Source organism: Phalacrocorax carbo, chromosome 3, assembly GCF_963921805.1.
Source record: "Phalacrocorax carbo chromosome 3, bPhaCar2.1, whole genome shotgun sequence".
Classification (NCBI taxonomy): Eukaryota; Metazoa; Chordata; class Aves; order Suliformes; family Phalacrocoracidae; genus Phalacrocorax; species Phalacrocorax carbo.
In genome coordinates, this window is record NC_087515.1 from 68,486,532 (window position 1) to 68,500,737 (window position 14,206).

Sequence of the window (14,206 nt, forward strand, 5' to 3'; positions counted from 1 at the left end):
AGTAAAGCGGTCATCTGCAAAAGCTGAGTGGTCAAAAGCTCTGTGATTAGCTGTGTCTTTGCAGAGGAGATGCTTCTTAAAATGCAGTTCCATATTGTGGCTAAACATAAAGACCAGCTTGCTTTCTCTGCACTGGTATTTGTCTCACCTCATGGGGAGATATTCTGGGGACACAAACGGTGAGAAAACTAAACCAAGAAGAAAAACGAAGAATTTAATCACTGTAGCTCCTTGAAGTAAGTTGCTCCATGGTTAGAGGTTTCCTAGTACCAGTAAGAAAGGGGTGGAGACATGTGACAGTGGGGGGAGTGGGAGGCTGACATTTGGCAGCAGCTAGCCATCGGATTGATTTAGCTGCAGCATCAAACATGTCGAGAACTGAAAGAAAAGATGTAGTAATTTGTGTTTTGGGATCTTGATCTTATCTCTGTCTCAGGTTAGCTAGACGACCAGAGAGGGATGGTTAGAAACAGGGTATGTATGTTTATACCTAAATCTCTAGCTGTAATACTGTTCTTCACAATCAAGGAAGGTCTTGGCTATATGCATAAATCCCAGTGCATGTACAGTTTAACTGAACTGTTCTTTTAGTTAAACAAGTTTGCGTGTGAGCATTTCTGGGGATAAAGCTTAGTGTGGAGTTGTGTCTTTTTTCAAGCAAACTTGTATTTCATTGTAAAATATTACTGCACATATTTAAGATGACTGCCCAACAGCTATGATTTTGGCAAAAGCTAGTAAAATGTTTCATCTCTTGCACTGTGGAAACTAAAGGAATATTTTGATCTTTTTTGGACAGCAAGGAAGTATTTTCAGTGTTGGGTAAGCCTGAAGAGAAATGGTATTTGGAGTATTTTTGTTGTACTCGCAAATGTGAAGGGACCAGTGGACTGGAGAGTTACCATGCCTCCCTGGCTCTTAGCCATCCCAACTTCAAGAAAATTTTATTTTCTTCAGTTAACTGCGTACAGTTCAGTTTGCCTGAACTGAACCTGCTACCGTTCTGCTTTTTGAAATGGCACTTCAGCTGCGCTGGTATTAGCAACCACAGGGACTTCAGTGCTGCTCCGCTACAAATTACTGCACGTTTTAATCTTCTGTACATTTTTGAGCTGGTTTGGAGACATCATGTTGAAAATAATATGTAGTAACTTGCAGCCTGTCTGCTACATCACTTTTATCAGTAAAGTTGGTAGAAGTACAGGATTCAAACTCCTAGGCTGCAGAGCTCCTCATTGATGCTACTTTGAACATCTGCACTTTATTTGCATAGGAGGGGTTTCCAAGTGATTTCAGAATTGGGGCTTGGTTTTATTTTCCCATTTGTGTATTATTCTATCACCAAAAAAGGACATGAATGTGGATATATTTGTCACTTCTCGCACAGCTTTTCCTTCTTTTGAGACTGTAAAGTACTAACAGAAGTTCACTACAGTTTGTATCTACTGTTAACCATCTGTGTCCCATAAAACCTGATAAGCTTGGAGAGACAGCAGCCTTAGCCATTCTGTACCTGTTTTGCATGGTGAAACGGTAATGCTGTGAGTACTGCTACTACAGTTAATATAACTATGAAGATCAGATGAAAGTACCCCAATTTATTCTCTTTTTTTCCAGCACTGCATCACAGTTCGAGGTAGTGCTGGGGTTGGTAAAGTTACGTCATGGCTGTAGAGCTTTTACCAGCCTGCAAGCTACCAACCTACACTAAAAGATGTCAAGATGGTGTGGCAGCATAATCAGGTCAACAAGGTCAAGAGTCATAGGCTAATCAACTCAAGAAAGTATTGAGGCTTTAACGATGGTTGTGGGGGCTTAAAATAATCTGCCTACCAGATATATAGTAATATTTCAATGTGGTGTAAACTAAGCTATTGCAAATGCTTATCCATTGGTATTGCAGTTGATTTTGCCAGCCTAAAGATATTGACAACCACGAGCTCTTTGGTTTTTGGTTGGGTTTTTGTGGGGTTTTGGGGTTTTTTTGATTTATTTGTTTGGGGTTTTATTTGTTGTTGTTGGTTTGGTCATTTTTTGTTTTTTGGGTTTTTTTACTTCCTTATCTGAAAGAGGCTGGATAGCAAAACCTCCCAATGGAGACCTTGCTAAAACTCTTCACAGCTCTTATTTGTATACCTAGCTCTTGTTTATAGGCTACCATAGAGAACTTTAGGAGTGAAAACTTGTGTATGTTGACTGAAGTCTAGTGGTATTTCCCTCCATAACTTTCATAACTTTCATAGAGTCAAAATCTAGCTGAGAAGGGACACCAAAGCATGCCTAGCCCAGCCACACACCTTTGTGTGGGAGCTTTCACCTACCAAGTGGAGGGTTGCTAACTTGAGAGTTAGATTTCAACAACTGTGGTAACTTTCTTAAGTTCCTTCATAATTAGCAGAGAGAAATACATGAGAGAGAACATCTGGTCTGATTTAGATGTCTTCCAATTGTTCTGTTATCCTTCAGTGATGTTTACCTCTCCTCAGTGAATATAAAGGGAGTGCAGATGATTAATTCAGATATAGGTATCTGTATTTATACCACGTAAGCATCTACATTTGTCATTTTTAATGACAGCATTTTATTTTAAAAATTCCTTTAAAAGTCTGGTAGTTGTTTCCAAATGGCTCTCTCCAATTTAAATTAAAGCAAACATAAATTGCAGTGATACCACATACATAACAGGACTCTTTGGTTGTCTTTGGCATCTCTCATTTGACATTTCTTTATTGGGTCTGGACTACTATGACTGGGAAGCTGTCTAGGGCTGCCAGAACCACTCCAGCTTTTAGGTGGCTCTTGATTGACTTCCAGCTCCATTTATCTCTACTTTTCCCTGTGCTCCTTCAGGATTAGGGTTTGACAGGCTCTCTGGGGGCAGGAAGCACTTGGGTAGCAAGTGATGATATCCTGTCTCAGGCTCACCCCAGCTGGGGTGAGACATTTGTAAATAGTGCTGATGGTCTTGGGATGGGAGCTGTGGGTACTTACAGGCTGTGTCTGCTTTGTTCCCAGCCGGTGTGCTGATAAGTGCCTTCATCCGTTTGATGCTTTCCCCTTTGGGAGGACAGTTTTAGCTAATGTTGTGTATAGCATTTTATTCAATCAAGCTGTTTGCTTACTCTCACTAATAAGCTAGCAGAACTGGTAGGCAACACATTATAAATTACGACAGATAAAGTTATGTTGCAACAGTAGCAAGTCCCCAGTGACTTCCTTGGCTCTGCCTTCTGCTTTCTGTTAGTGACCACCCTCTAGTGTCTGCTGATTAAAATATTTTACATTTGACATCTGGTTTTAACCCCATATGTTTTGATTGCAGCTTTTGTAGGTATCCTTTATGTATAAAAGGAGACAGCAAGCCTTGAGTTTCTATAGCAATAACTTTGCTTTGTGTTGAGATTTACTTGTATTTTTCTTTCCTTCTTGCCTGCATTCCCATAGAAGGAGGACGTGATCGTGATGATATAATCTTTTCTTTTACAGAAAAAATCTGAAATCATTTTTTGCAAGATACAAGACGCTGCAGTGGACGAGCTCTTATGCTTTGCCAGACTTCCCTTACGATGTCAAGTGCATATTAGCAGAAAAAAAATGCCCTGAGCACAGTATGAGAATAAGAATTATTGAATTTTTGCAAGCAGACATGACAAAATACCTAGAAGGATCACTGTGAGTAAACATCATTGGATTTATCTGGGGGCATTACCTATTGGCTGCAGAAGCAAATTTTCAAGCGGATGTAAAGGCGTTCTCTTTAGTATGCTTGCTTAAATAGCGGAGGCTAAGGGCCTGAAACCTGTTGAAGTCAAACAGGAAGATCTTGGGCAAACCTTAAAGCTGTCCCCTTTCCTCTTTGGAGGGGAACCAATAGTCTTAGAAATAGTCGGTTTAATGTACATCGGTATAGACTCTAGACAGCGTCTAATACTGTCTAGAATACTAACTATTTCTTTTACATCTCCATCTTGTTTGCACAGGTATCCAAACAGTCAGCAATATAACATTGTTGTCAGTGCTCTGCTGCAGGCATACCCATTCCTCGATGAAGATGGGAATGGCTTTGTAAGTATTGTGAAATTGAAAAATACGGAAATAATTCTTCCCCCCACCTGCCCACACACACACATAATCGATCACAAGAAAATAACCTAGTTCAGAGGAAATCAATATCAATTTCTTATATACTTATATTCAGAGCTGCGACCTTCACTTTCACATGTTCAGCAAATCACATACTTATTTCACTACATTAATTAAAGATTAACCAAGTCACAGCCATTCCTCAAAGCCATTGTGAGATCATGCAGACCTGTACCTGAGGTCCCTGGTTGCTTGTTGGGTATAGTTTATTTCTGGATTGATTTTCCCCCAAAGGATAAATTCAAGTAAATGTGACTTATTTTTGTTTTTAAGAACAAAGAAGCCAAGCCTTTTAGAAAATTGTATGAGGACTAACATGCAGCGGCTGCTCTTGCAATGCATTATAATAACTTGTATGCTAGATATCTAGCTACAACACGTAGTAATACTGCTGGTTTAGGCATGTTGGGAATCTAGGCCTATTGAAAAAAAAAAAAATTAGAAACACTGTTTGGGTTCTTAGTAGGGACGTAACAAAAAGCAATGGAATGAGGCAACTTAAATTTGAACTACACGTTTTCTCTCTCGTGACCCAGAACACATATCTGTGGTCTCAGAGGGCAGTGTTCACCTTTTGACTTCACATCATTGCTTTGCCACGTGATACTCTTATAGCGTCTTGTAAAAGCTTGTGAGTCTCAGTGGAGATTGTTAGCTTTAAACATATATATATTTATATCTTGTGTACAGTTACTGCAGAAAGCAAAACAGTTTTGAGAATAAAAAAAAGAAGTGAGGATTAAGGGGTGGCTATTCTAGTTCTCCCCTGAGCCCAGGCATTGTAGGAGGGAAGGGACTAAAGAAAACAAACACATTTCAGAAGGGAGAGAGGGAGCAGAAGGATCAGAGAGCTACGGTCCATGCTTATTTTCAACCAGGATTCCTATCTGAATACCCCAGTGGGGGTCCCCAGCCAGGGTCCTGGGTAATGCTACAGCTTCATCGGGCTCCCTTTGTGAAGGGGAGCTGGAATGACATTCTGTGTAGGTCGGAAGACCTTTTTATAGCCTTTAACTTTAAAAAACTTTTTTACACAGAGGTCCTTAAGCTAGGTTTTCAAAGGGCTTTCATTGCAGCAGGCCTGCAGACTGAGTGAAACTACTTAGAACTCCATTCTTTGGGAAACGGCTCTTTGCTTCCCAGATCGATCCCAGAGCTGGTGCTGGAAGAAGTTTCATGATGGGGCAGAGGCTTCAGAGTTGTTTTTTATCTTTTGATATTTCTTTCATGCTTACTCAGAAGCATATCTGGAAGAAACCACCATAAGTAAGTGAGGAAGCTGGAATTAGCAGTTTACAATATCGCTACCCTAACACTGCTGAGCCAGCCCTCCATTGCTTGAGGCAGGAAAAAATGCACTAAAGGTGTATGTCTGTATACTTAAGTTTGGAGGAGGGGGTGAGGATGAATTACTATTTTTATTGGCCCTACTGTTAGACATTCTGTTCTTCCTTCACAATCGTGAAGGGCTATAAATACTCCTTTTTTTCTTGCTCTGAGATAGTTGTGTGTTACAGCAGCAACTGCTTAAAACAAACCCTACAACGTATACACAGCTACTTAGCATGAGGCTTGCAGTAAAACAATTCATATAGCTTTAAGAAACAAATGAACAGCAAAAATAATTGGCTAGCCACCATTCTTTCATCTTTTCTCAGAAAAAGTATCTTTAGCAGCTAAAAAAAGTGAAGGTTTTGTAGGTTTTTCTTTTAAAATTGCATCAGGCTTGCATGGGACTACAAGAATAGCTGCTTGCTGTTCCTGATAACAGTACTGAATCACAGGTCCTGTAAGATGTAAAATAGTACTTACTGAGAGGTTTTGAATATCTTAAATTTGTTTCTCTATAATTGTTAGACAGTTATTACTTTTTTTTTTTAAATAGTACACTGAAAGTATTTAAGAAAACTATCATCAATAAAATAATTCAGAGGTAAAACAACAAGCTTTTTGTTTGGGGACTGATAGCTAAATGTAGAAAAGGAAAACTGTAAAATAAGAGTAATGTTTTAAGCAAAAAAAAAAAGCTAGCTATTAGTTATTAAATAACATTATATATAAACTGCTGGAGATGCAGTTCATGTAATGTGGTTTTGGTGTCTACATTAGGAAGAGAGGAAGAGCACTGCCGAAGATCTTTTTTCTTTCTGTGGACTCCAAAGGTGACCAGCTGTGCACAGATGTCCGTGCCTGATAGGTGACCCCTCCTTTTAGTGTCTTGTAAGGCTGGAGAAAGGGACACATCAAACACGGCAGTTCAGCTGGGCAGGCCTCTGAGAATAATAGTTTCCAGGACTAGTATATTAATGAAGTTTTTAAACTGATATAGAATACCACCAAACATGTTTTCAAATATTCAGACTTTTAACTTCTTGTCAAAGTTACAGAAAAAGAAATAGTTGCATGCATTTAAAAAACAAAAGGGCTGATCATAGTTTGGAGTAGTTAGTCTTGCGTTCCCTCTGGCATGCTGGAACTCACTTCTGCCATCGGGTATCTAACCTGCTGCTGCACAAAATGCTCTATCCCACTGTATTGCTAATGACAATAATTTATTGCTCTTTATTTATTGCTGTGCTATGCCTTTGTTCCTAGATTCAGCTAAACTCTAAATTCGTGCTTAAGAGGAGAACAATTGCTCACCCTTTGGGGTGGAGGAGCAGCCATGGTTTCTGCTGGGGTCTGCAGAAGGCTGCAGGAGTTCTTAATGCAAATGCCCTGACAAGGTCCATCCATGGCGTGACTTTATTTTTAATTCACGAGTCTAATGGCTTGGAGCCCTTCACCTTGTGTCTTGGCTGCAGAAGGATGCAGTGGAAACTGTTCTGGTTCTTCCACGGGAAGTTATGCATGCCTGTGCGTGGCGTGGGTGGGCAGGGGCAGCCTGTGGGGCATTCTGGCTGAGAAAAGGCAAGGTTCATCCTGTGAGAGACCTTGGCATTCCAGAATTAGCTTTTCCTTCTGACCAAGAACAGAAAATCAGAACATAAAGAACTTGATCTAATGAAAAACTTGGAGAAACTTTGAATTGGAAATGTCAGCACTTTTGTTGCAACACTTTAATGGAAATGAAATGGCTTGGAAAATTGGAAAATTGGAAACGGGAAGGATCTGCTGGAAAACATACAGAGAAGCCATCAAAAAACCAAAACTAAGGGTGCCTAAACTCACACCAGTATTTTCATAACAGGAAAATTTTACTTGCACAACTTTGAACATTCCATTTGGGTGGGTGGATAGGGTGGGTTTTTTTGTGGTTGGGGTTGTTTTGGGGTGTTTTTGTGTTTGTTTGGTTTGGTTGGGATTTTTTTTTCCTGAAAATACTAGACACACTATTTACAACTCCAAACTCTTTTCAACAAGTAATTTAAATAATGTGTGCATTATGTAGAAATGTAGTCTAATATTTTCAGTCTCGTACTGTTGCAATGAGAAGTCATTAAATGTTTAGCATTTCAAGATTTATTAGTATATTATCCATAATTCTATATTCTTGGTTAAAAGGTTTCCTATTTAATATTGCAGTAGAGAAAATATGCTTCTATGCCATTGGCCCTTGAAAAGGGTATCTAATGAACAATAGTCTGAATTACGATAATGATCCTAAATGAATAAGTTTAAAAATAAGGTTATGAACAAGCTACTTATATACTATGAATTTAAATAGAAGGTTATTTACTAGGTCACTGTAGAAGCAGGAATTAATAAAGAATTATCTAAAATCCTAAATAATAATAATAAAAAACTTAAATAATTTTATGCTAAAAGCAAGGGTCATTTAAGAGGTCTGTGGAGTACTTGGAATGAAATTAATTTCCCCACCCTGTTCCAGGATTTTGGGAAAAAGGTGCTTTAAGGTGTTTACCTAAGGAATTTTCCCCATGATGTTTTCTTCTACTTAAAGAACAATGTTGTCCTAAAGTACAACACAGAACATTTTAGAAAATTAATCTCCATTTAATAATGAAATAGATTATTAGATTGCTGATCTATAATGTAATCTATGCAACATCTCTAAGTAGTTACAGATGAATAGGTTATATAGAAAAAGCCAAGGTCATAGTTGTAGCAGTCAAAAGAAAATTGGCATGATACTGTTTCTTGACCACTTGCAAGATACTATTCTATTTGCATTCATTTCTTTTACAAGGGTTACAACTAGCCATGTGGAAAGAGTCACTGCCATTATTTCGTTTCAGCCAACAACTGAAAATTGTATGATTTTAAGACAACCATACATGAGGAAGGAAAAGACAGGGCTCTCTCATCTGCAGTGCTTGCCAGTGGGCTTTGTGTAAGCGGCTCTCTCGAGCTCGGGGCTGCTGCGTGGTGCCAGGATGCTCGTGAAACCCGGGATCCCGGGGCTGACATGCCTGATTTATGTAACCGCTGCTCACAGAATGATTATTTGCTAGTAAATTACTGCTTTTAATCTGCATGTAATCCTTTCCCTCCTATGTCAGATAGACACAGGCTAATCCTGTTCCTTTACAAGCATTGCAAACCTTCCTGGGGTGGTTTGGGTTTTTTTTGGGCGGGAGGAGGAATTAATAGAAAATAAAGTTATCAGCTCAAAATGGTAGTGAAAGTATCCTTTCTAGAAGACCCATTACCCACTAGGGAAAGTGCTCACAGTCTCATTCATGAAATAGGTGCGTGAGAGGGGACTTGGCTAAGCTTATGAGAATCCTATTACAGAAATAGATTTAGTTAAAACTCTTAATTTATCTGAGGACAGGAGGATGAAACAGCTGAATGTTTTGAACTTTGAGGGATATTTAAAGCTCTGTATAGGTGTCAGCATATTCTTTCATGTGGAAGAATAAGTGAAAATGTCTTGTAGCCAAACAAGGGCTTTCAAAAGAAAGAAACCATGCAAAACTCAGCTAAGGGGATATTAAAATTGTCAGCTGCTAATATATTCTGGGATGATCATGTTTTAAAATACTTTAACATCTGTTGAACACTTCTTTAATGTGTTAGGCTAAGGGTTTTTTTTTTGTTTTAAGGCTGTTAAAGAACAAGCAGGCAATGTTGCAAATAAATTTTGCTAGTCATATAACATTGGGGTGTTTGTGTCTCAATGTAAATGCATAGGGGCAGATTTGTAAATGTATTTAGGACCCTTAACGGTTCAGGTGGATAGTAAGCAGGATTTGCAAGGCACGTAGTCACCTTACTGTTTTTTGAAAACAGTGCTGGGGTGTAATACTCAAATTGAGGCTGAAATATGCTGTGTGCGAAGACTGGGTGAGCAGCTGTGCTCTATTTCTAACCCTTATGTTTAGGTTGGTGATGCTGTAAGTCCTGTTCTGGCAGAATCCTGTCTGAAGTTTACATACTAGAAATGCTGATGGGTTTGTTTTCTTCCCAGTTCTTGGATGTTCGCATGTGACTGGCAGTGAGAAAATACTTCTGTAAGAGCCCATAGGCGGGTGGCAGAAAGTGTCCCCCCGGGAAGGGCACACCTGCCTGGCTGGCCCGGGTCTGGCCAAGGAAAGCTGAGGTAGATGCCACAGGGGCTGTATTCTTGTAGCTTTTCCACTCTCATTTTTACCATTTACGGAGCTCTTGCTTTTAGGACTGAGGACCTGTAGTCAGCTAGTATCCTAGGCAGGTGGGAGCAGTATTTTCAGCAGGAGAAAGGCAAGGTCACGCTGCCTTCACCACTGTCTTTTAAGAGACCCTCCCACTGTTTCCTGTGAGTGAGAAAGGCAGGCATGTCAGACCCGCTGCAAACAAAGATGTTGTACTAAGTCTGCATTTAGTGAATTCTGGTTTACACCAAAGTTAACCCTTAAAGTCATATGACCTTGACTAATAAAGGACATTAATTTGGTAAGAAATTTTGAATAATCATTCTTCTGTTTATATTGTGTGTTATTATGTCAGTGAGTACAGGCTTGAGTATAGTATTGAGTATAGTATTGGAGTCAATTTTAGAAAACGAGGTAACAGCTATTTGAATCTCTCTTGCCACGTCCTGTCATTTACAGTCACTTTTCTGACTAATTTTTATTCCCTCTGACTGTTGAAAACCCTCAATAACTGCAATAAGCTGTTGCTTTTGAGGATCTGACAAAATATTTTCAATATTCACAACTGCAGGGTTTGCCTGCAGACATATTTAGCAGCCTTGGCTTAGTAATTGCTTCCCCACATGTCAGTAGTTAGCACACCGGGTCCCACCACAGGACGCCCAGGTGGGGAAATGCAGGTAAACAGCCATCTGTCCATAAGGATGCACAGGAAGTTTGGCTGCCAAGGAGTGATGAGTGGCTCCATTAAACAGGGTCTGCATCCACTTGCAATGCAGAAGTGTCTTTAAGTTGCAATTTATATGCCTTGAGGAGTCTCACAAATGCTAGGACCTACTCTAAATTATTCTTTTAATTCAGCAGTTTTGAGTTCAGTTTAACAATACACCTGATCCAGTGTAACTGTAGGCTTCCTGCAAAAGGGAGCATCCCACCATGTCTTAGCATGTCCCTCATGCTAGTTATGATAATCATCCAACTGCACAACCACTCAGAAAAAACCCCCAAACCAACCAACCAACCAAAAAAACCCACCAACCCCAAAACCCCATTAGTTTTCTGTGGCATCAGTGAGCTGATCTGATTCACCGTGCAGTTCCATGACCTGATGTCATCAATGGTGGTATCCAAAAGTAGACCTGAGAAAAGGAACGCAAACTGTGGTTTCACTGACAGCCCTGGTTATGTGGGATAAATCCAACCCTTAGGTTCAATTACTGTCATCCTTAACGAATTACACCAGCGCCAGTAGCGCTGCTGTTTAGTTGCCATAGAGTCATATACGACAGGTGCATGTGTTTCCTTCAGTCCTTATGCCACCCTATGAGCCTTTCCCTGCTTAGTGGCAAACACTTTTTTTATAAAGTAGAGTTAAATAAAACAAAGTGACCTGCTTTAGGAATAAGGCATATTCTTGAAAGGTACTGGTAATGACAGATTTTTTTTTTTCCCCCCTGTGCAGTTGCTATGGAAACGGGCCCTTAAAGATCGTTTCAAATATGTGCGGAGACCCATTGAAGATGATGAGCAAGTCCTGAGGAACAAATGCAAGTTCGGCCACAGGAGAGGACAGACCAGGAAATCTTCATTTGCTGAAAACAAACCTTATGAGGTCCAGGTGCAGGGAGAGGTAAGGTTTTTGGTGCTTAACTGAGTTCTGTGTCTTTCAGCATCTCTGCTGACAGTAAGGCCACCAGCCAGTAAAGGGGAGAACGAAGTGATCTCATCCTACTTAAACTCATTTTGTATAGAGTTTGTCCTACATCCAGACCCTTGACTTATTTCCTTCCTGGAGAACGAAGTATCAACAGTGGAGCTGAACCTGATACTGGATGCCTTGCGCATTTGTTGCCATTGAGAATTGTTGCCAATGGGACATAAAATTCTTTGGGATTTTTTTTTAATGTAATATTGCCATTCTGCTTTAGGTTATACACCCCCCAGTTAAGAGTGAAAAACAAGAGAGGCTTATGTCTAAGAGCTGAAACCTCTGTACAAATAAGAATGCAAAGTGATATTTGAGCTGGTAGCAAATGGCCATACCCTACTGTCACATCGCACTTTGTTATGTAAAAACTGTTTGTGTTGAAGTGTGATATACATAGGGATGCTTATGAATGTATGCAGGCAGTTGCTGTATTTCCCTTTAGTTAGAGGATTTGGAGAGTTATCACTGTCCAGTAAGTGTATGAAGCACACTAATTACTCTATACACTTTCATAAATGCATTAAGGTTCCAGTTATATTTTGCCAATGCTCCTCACACTCCTTCAGTGCTTCCATTAAAATGTGGTAAAATTTAAACAATTGTAAGAATGTGATAAAGAAGCTATGTAAGCAGATATTTTTCTTTAGTTTACATGTGTCCATCCTTCTGTTTGCCAGACATATGTCTTTAGGGCAGCCAGAGCGGCTACTGGATGCATTTCTGCATAAACCACCCTTGTTTTTGAGGATAGCTGTAGTTTTCTACCCAAGCAGATATATGGTTTTGGTTTGGTTTGGTTTCTTCTTTTTTTGGGGGGGGGGTCTTGTTTGGGGTTTTTTGGTTTTTTTTAGAAGCTTCAGTAACTTCTGTTTATCCCCTTTTGATTAACGTATGCAGGAATAAAGATTTCCCTCTTTTTGCCTGCTTTAGTTGAAATGTTTGCAGAATGTGTGAAGTAAGAAACCTTTAATTTGGGTGCAAAACAATAAACAGTCTTGCATGTGCTAAAGGAGAAATGACAGGCTCCTGGTTTTGTGCGTGCGTTAAGAGTTAGCTGTCCTTTATCCACTAATGCTTGGAAAGGGCAAATGTGGGTCTTGTCATATCAGCTAGCTGAGAAGGCTTTGCAGTGATCCTGTAGGGACTGCATGCTCGACTTTGTTTTTCTATAGCGAAGGTGTAGCTGCACTGCGCTGTGTATCTGTAAATTAGGAATCGCCACTCTTTAACTGCATTACCCAAGGCCATCACTGGTTATTCCTTGCTTGCTTTAGAAATTTAAGAAGGAAGTATGTTCCACCTCTTCTAAATTCCTAGGCATTTTCTGCTAGCCTTGATGTTGTAAGCAAATGAGGGTTAAACTGGAAGGAAGCGAGAGGATGCCGAGTCTCCCTGAACAACTTTTACTTCCTTTCTTTTAGTTTTCCTGTATCCTGAACAGCAGGGAGATACAAATGCAAGAATTAGCTCTTGTGGAGCCTATTAGGGTTTCAGAATGAGTCTCACAAAATTGAGGGAGTCATACATTTCTTAGTTTTAAATGTTTTTCTATGTTGAAACCAAAACCAGGTATGTCTGGCTCTGAGATCCGAAACTGCGTTACTACAAACTGCAGCTGAACTGGATGTTTGTTTATCATTCTTTTAAACAAATGCCGTGTGGAGTTTTTAATTTTTTTATATTTAGGAAGGCACATAAAGGCACCTTTCTGCTAATCCTTTGCACTAACTACTTTGTGATAAATTTAAAATGCTAAACAAAGAGTCTTAGCCTCAGAAAATAAATATTTGGTCTAGAAGCCAATACCACAGGCAAAACCAAATTATTTTCAAATTATCATTAGCCACATCCCCTTGTCATTTTCCCTTTTCCAAGTCTGGAAGAACAGATCAGCCTTGTGTGGACTAGAAGCCAACTCATCAGGATTATTTAAGGTAAAAGGGTGGGAAATTAGTTTCTCCAGACCTTTGGAGAATAATCAGTCAAGGACTCATAGCCCCTTTGTGTCTCTACACTCTGCTTTGCATAGGCAGAGTTGGAAATTTAGGGCATTATAGGTCAAAGCCAACGGGCAAGCAGCTCAGATGAAAGAGCGCATCTGTTCCCAACAGATGACCTACTTACCAGCCACACAGCTGACTTCTACATTGAACTTTAGTTTCTGAACAGCTGTAAGATGTAACTCCGTCAAATGTGCTTTGTGTCAGTATAATCTTGGATTGTTAATGGTATGAAACTGATAAAAAGATTATTCACTGTTAGGAAATGCCTCACTGGTATACCTGGCATTTGTTTTTATATAAAAAGAGTAATAAAGCTATTACCACTAATAAAATCCTTGAATGCTCTATTTCATCTTGTGAAAAAAAAGCTGCTTGCCAGGACAAGCTTCCTGTGATATTTTGGGTTGTGCTCAGAGCCACAGATGATGTCTGCCCCTTGGACTGTCCAAGCCCCATTACCTGCCAGCAGGCATTCCTCCTCCAGACGCAGCATGAGTGTTACTTGGCCTTCCATGCAGAGCATTGCTTCCAGATGCAGCATCTGCCTTTCTTCTCCATTTTCTTTAAAACATCTGCTGATATGTTGCTCATTACAGAGCATTATATTCAAGCAAGATTGAAGAATAGAGTCATTCTAGAGTGGCTAGCATCACAGGAAAGACCTTGAGCAAGTGCAGTGCCCAGGGCTGTAAAATGATGGTAAGTAAGCACATAAACCCACGCTGGAGATGTCTGTCACTGAAGGAGGTTTTGCTTAAAATGATGCTCCCTACAAATATTCATCAGGTTGAGCCCCCACTAGAAAAAGCTTGGAC

General features: G+C 39.8%; 1 protein-coding gene across 1 annotated transcript in view; it reads left to right on the plus strand.

Moving 5' to 3' along the window:
- The window catches only part of SAMD3 (sterile alpha motif domain containing 3), a 40,799-nt gene that overhangs the window by 12,091 nt on the left and 14,502 nt on the right, over positions 1–14,206 (plus strand). The window contains exons 4-6 of the mRNA XM_064448623.1: positions 3,487–3,672; positions 3,981–4,065; positions 11,143–11,310. Of these exons, the coding sequence (XP_064304693.1) occupies positions 3,487–3,672; positions 3,981–4,065; positions 11,143–11,310 (439 nt within the window). The remainder of the gene's footprint in view (positions 1–3,486; positions 3,673–3,980; positions 4,066–11,142; positions 11,311–14,206) is intronic.